The sequence below is a fragment of the Amaranthus tricolor genome, chromosome 16 (assembly GCF_026212465.1).
Source record: "Amaranthus tricolor cultivar Red isolate AtriRed21 chromosome 16, ASM2621246v1, whole genome shotgun sequence".
Taxonomy (NCBI): domain Eukaryota; kingdom Viridiplantae; phylum Streptophyta; class Magnoliopsida; order Caryophyllales; family Amaranthaceae; genus Amaranthus; species Amaranthus tricolor.
Genome location: NC_080062.1, coordinates 9,641,118 through 9,646,789, shown reverse-complemented (window position 1 = coordinate 9,646,789; position 5,672 = coordinate 9,641,118). Strand labels below are relative to the sequence as shown.

At 29.5% G+C, this 5,672-nt stretch overlaps 1 protein-coding gene across 1 annotated transcript; it reads left to right on the top strand.

Moving 5' to 3' along the window:
* Nucleotides 1–4,522: 4,522 nt before the first annotated feature.
* Nucleotides 4,523–5,466, top strand: LOC130802894 (lachrymatory-factor synthase). The gene has a single exon (XM_057666998.1). The coding sequence runs from the start codon at nucleotides 4,597–4,599 to the stop codon at nucleotides 5,098–5,100; it is 504 nt and encodes a 167-aa protein (XP_057522981.1). The 5' UTR covers nucleotides 4,523–4,596; the 3' UTR covers nucleotides 5,101–5,466.
* Nucleotides 5,467–5,672: the final 206 nt, after the last annotated feature.

Sequence of the window (5,672 nt, the reverse complement as noted above, 5' to 3'; positions counted from 1 at the left end):
AATGTAGAGAAAAATGTGAATTTTATGATAAGGGAGGAAATTTTCAATGTTGTACATCATAACATATGTGAAATTAAATATATTAAAGATACGTTATTTTTGTGAGTGACTGTTTTTCGATAGACCAATTCATACCAAAAGTTTATATACTCCTGATTTGTTTGTTGGGCACTTAAAGCTATTTAATCCATCTAGAGTTTTACGATTCATTCATAGGTGCATGATGGGAGTTCTAATTTAGACAAGTAACTGAAATAATGTTTGTACAACTTGTAGCTAGTAATGAACCTTAAAATTAGGAATTTAAATGACTATCCAGAATAAATTTGATTCGCTTAATTACTTTATAAATTATAACTTATGAGCTTTTTTTTGTTGTGCAAATGAATGATTGACGTTACGTACTAATTAAATATATATGAAAAATTATAAGAAACTACCTAATCTATGATTAGGTCTATTTACAAAAAATTATTTTATCTTTTTTTTTACAAAAAACCTACCTAATGTGATATATTTCTCTGCAAATGAGTACCACTTAACGGAAAACGTTAATTGACCGTTAAGTTTGAGGGTTTGACCAATTTGAAAGGTTAAGTTGTCTATGTGGCAGTATCTCATTGGTCATCGTATTTTTAAATAAGTATTTGTTTCGACCAGATTTTCGAAAGACTTAAATCATAAGGATAATCGCGACGTCCGTTTTTTGAAAAAAATATCATTATGATGGGTTAAAAATGACGTTAAATATCATTTCAGTTTACGTATCAAAAAATAGGCGAATAAGTACTTGTTTCGACCGTATTTTCAAAAGAGTTACCTCATAAAGGTAATCGCAACGTCTATTTTTTGAAAAAAATTATTATGATGGGTTAAAAACGACGTTAAATATCTTTTCGACCGGATTTTTGAAAGAATTATCCCATAAGGATAATCGCGATGTCCGTTTTTTGAAAAAAATATCATTATGATGGGTAAAAACAACGTTAGATATCTTTTCGGTTTACATATTAGAAAATAGGCGAATAAGTACTTGTTTCGACCAGATTTTCGAACGAGTTACCCCGTACGGATAATCGCAAAGTCTGATTTTTGAAAAAAAATCATTATGATGGGTAAAATGACGTCAAATATCTTTTATTTTTCTTTTGTTAATTTATTTGTTTTAATTTTTAATAATTAAAAATACGAGAACTATTGAGATACTCCCACGTAGACAACTTAACCTCTCAAATTAGTCAAACCCTCAAACTTAACGGTCAATTAACGTTTTCCGTTAAGTGCTAGTCATTTGCAGAGAAATATATCACATCAGGTAGTGTTTTGCAAAAAAAAAAAAAAACACATAAAGTAGTTTTTTGCAAATATACCTATAAATTAAATAGTTTCTTATAATTTTTCCAAATATATATATGGCATCTGTTATTACTAAGCAAAATTTTTATCTATTGCATCGTCTGGGTCCATTTTTGTAATAAAAATGTCTATAATTATAAATAATAAATAAAAGAAATAAATAAATAGATTAATGAGAGTCATATGCAATGCACATCACAACCGGAGAAGTTAGAATTTTGAACACGAATAGAAAAACAAATAGTTACAAGTAAATTAGTTTATCATCATTTAAGTTTGACAATTCGCATAATTCGCATAATGAGGTACGGATAATGTTTAGAAGTAAAAAAATTTGGTTGAACTCTTTTATGTATATTGGTAGACTTCTCATAAAGGAGGTCCCTTCAAAATGAGGCCCTAAGCAATTGCTCAATACACTCTCCTTATTCAGATTCATCTGCTATTAAAAATAATAGAACAAAACATATAATTAATAAATATTTTAAAAAACAGCTTGAATATCTAATTATACTCAATGTTATAACATTCAAAATATATATATATATATATATATATATATATATATATATATATATATATTTGATTTTCAACTACAAAAAGACCAATATATTTTATCTTTATCAAGAATATGAAACTTGAGTATACGTAGAGCTGTTCAAAGTGACCCGACTCGAAAATCCGAACCGAAATTGAAAGTAAACCGACCCGAAAATGTGTTTCTTTTTTTGGTTTACCGAACCGAAATTGTACCCGAACCGGTTGACAACCGGAAATGGGAAAGCTGAACCCGAGATGTAACCGATTTTTGTAACCGACACATAACCGTTAACAGAGATTACTCGAACCTAATAATGACCGACCCGAGTCATATCCGACTCGAATCATGCTCGAAACCTTCTATCCGGCTAAAACCAACTTAATCCGAACGAATTTTAGATCGAACTGCTGTAAACCTGAACCAATTTTTAACATAGAAGTATGATAGACACATATTCAATCATCTTATTTGCTAAGCTAATAAAGTGTTAGATATTTTAATAAATTAAATTTTATAAATACATGGTTTCTTATATTTAGAGTTAATAATCAATGGTCAATGTTTATTTAACTACTTTTAATCGAATTAGATGAATATTGATAGAACTTTATAATTTTAATTTCCGATCAAACAAGTAAAAGTAACAAAATAATAATGATTACTAATTAATTTGCATTTTAACTATTTTGCTTTAAATAAAGGGAATCTTGTCATCAATTAAAAATTGAGTAACAACTTAATTTGATATTGATTCGATCGATAGTAATTAGTAATACGTAGCTGAATTTTGCTTTTAAAAAAAAAACTCGAACCCGATATGTACCCGACAAAACCGAACCAATTAGTAATCGATGACAACCGGAGACCGATTGACACTCAACACGAACTTCAACCGACGCCGAACTGATGCTAACCCGATAGCTTGAATAACCGATCTCCAACCGACTCGACCCGAGTGTGACCTGTTGTAACACACAGCCGAAAAATAACCGATCCGAATACAACCGAACCGAATGACACCAGTCCAAAACCGACCCGATCACCCGAATGAACACCTATAAGTATACACTTAGAGGAAAAAGGTTGCAAATTGTATCAACACGGTAGTCACTACTCACTACTCACTACTCGGTAGTCTCAACGTCTAGTCTAGACTATTAAAACAAAACAACAAAACAAGTCAACTGCAATAATCTCCCTATTCACTTATCACTTTTAATTTGTATTTAATTTTATAATTTAAAATATAGTCATATAAAATCTTGTTTGATTATCTAAGTACAAAATTTATTAATATTAACTTTTTATAATTTTTAATTAAAAATAATTAAAAATATCAATGATTAAAATGTTGTCTCGATAAGTGCGAAAAATTGAAATAAGACTGTAATGGTCACCCGAACTCAATTGTTGTAACTCATTTTTAACTTTTTCAACTTTAAGTTCTATGCTATGTCAAGATTTATAAAATTTCTCTTTTGTATAGTCTTAAAATTGATTTATTAGTTGATTTTAGGAGAATACATATATTTTCTAAAGACTGTAGATAATCTAAAAAAAAAAAAAAACTATAGATTTTTTATAAAAACTTTAATGATAAGAAATATTTTAAAATGAACGACATGTTGGAACATTACTCAAACCTAAACTCAACTAGAAAATGACGCCACCGAAATAGAATCGAAACCGGAGTAGACACAAATGAAAATAATTTGTTGAGTTGAGTGTAATATCAAAGTCTAACATCAGACAAATAAGAAAGTTTTAGACAAATACATTAGTGATCCAAGTGTGAATTAGTATGAGACCCTTTTATAAAAAGTACTTAAAAATAAATTTGTACAAGCTAAATCTAAAACGGACAACATCATACTAATATAGAGCAATTTACAGTTAATTGATCCAACATTTGATATCAGAACCAAGTTCGATTGAAAAATATGTATACGTTGGAGGGACACCTTGAGTAGCATGTTGGATTCCTAAAACACATGTGTGGGCGAGTTCTCAATTTGACCTCGATTATTGAGTGTACTTGAGTGCTGCATCCAAATATTAAGAAAGTTTAGACAAATACATAAGTGATCAAACTCCAAATTAATATCAAATTTCAAAAAGGTGCTCAAAAACAAATCTATACCCATCACTCTAAGGTATAAAACGAATAATATCATACTAATATAGATTATTCACGAAATCGATGGTCCAACATAACCTAGCTTAAAACCCGTGAGACCACTTTTTCTTGATATACTTCTTCCTCCGTTCTAATTTAGTCGCAATATTGGAAAAATTTGTAATTCACTTATCTCCCTTAATTTGTGATTAATTTTAATCTCTAAGAAAACATAATAAAGTGGGATCTTATTTGATTTGTCTCAATGCAAAGAATATTAATATCAATTTTTTTAATTTTTTTATTATACATAATTATAGATATTAAGAATTGAATTAGCATATTGGACCGCGTAAAGAGACAAACGTTTGCAAAGTATTTTGAAAAACGAAAGAAGTATATATATATATATATATATATATATATATATATATATATATATATATATATATATATATATATATATATATATATATATATATATATATATAGCAGTGAGGTGGTGGCAGCCTGGCAGGTAGTAATAGTAATAGACTAAAATAGTAGGGTGCTTCATTTTGATAAAATCAGATTCCGTGATAAAATGGTGATAAAATGGACAGGAAAAGTATCCACCGCCTTAATAAACACCACCCCCCACCAAATTTGGCCACTTTTTAAAGATTTCTTCAACATTCACAAATATTTCCCTACTCTTTCTAATTCCTATGGTGTCCATGGTATTAATGGTGAGGTTGGTTGTATCAGATTATGCCTTGGCTCTTCTATCCCGTCAACAGAAAGTCGTGATACAAAGATCAACAGTGGAGAAGTGGTTAGCTGGTGTAAGGAGAGACTTATAGCCGTTGATGAGGTGAATATGAGTTTAAGTTATGAGATTGTAGACTCAAATATTGGATTTAATTCATATGTATCAACGGTTAGGATTAACCAAAGTGGTGATGATCAGAAAGATGAAGGGTGTATGATTGAGTGGAATTTTAGCGTTGATCCTGTTGAAGGGCTGAGATTTGAGGATTTGATGGAAAAGTATGAGGTTGGGTTGCAGCGTATGGTTAAAGCAATGGAGGATTCTCTTGGAAAATAACGTACTCGCTCTCTCCTAAAGTGCAATAATGTAACTTTGGATAAAGATTAACAAATGATTTTGTGTTTAAATCGTGTAAATGTAGATGAAAATAAAAGAAAATGAAACAATGATTTTCTAAAATTAAATTAGACTGTATGTAACTTTATTTGTGCTTAAAGTCTATGTATTTTAATTTCTTTCCGTTTATTAATTTATATTTGAAGTTGAGAAAGTTTTGTATGGACTTAATAGATACTCTCTTCGTTTCATTTCCTTATTTGGTAAAGTCTTTTTAGTTGTCCCATTTCTATTTTTGTTAATTTTGTTTTACCTAAATACTCTTAGTTCACATACGTAATTACGAATATACCCCCATATACCTTACTTAACTAACTACCCTTCACTATTTACCCTTCACTACTTACACTTCACTATTTATCCTTTTTAATGGACCCTACACCATTCTTAATAATCGTGCCCAAGCAAATGGGACATCTAAATTAGTTCGGAGGGAGTACTATTTTAGTGTAGATTAATTTAAAAAATATAATTTGTTGATTCAATTAAGAACGGGAACAGCAACAAGAGAG

Excerpts from the sequence above, each read along its gene's own strand:
- LOC130802894 (XM_057666998.1), top strand. The coding sequence starts at position 4,597 with ATGGTGATAAAATGGACAGGAAAAGTATCCACCGCCTTAATAAACACC.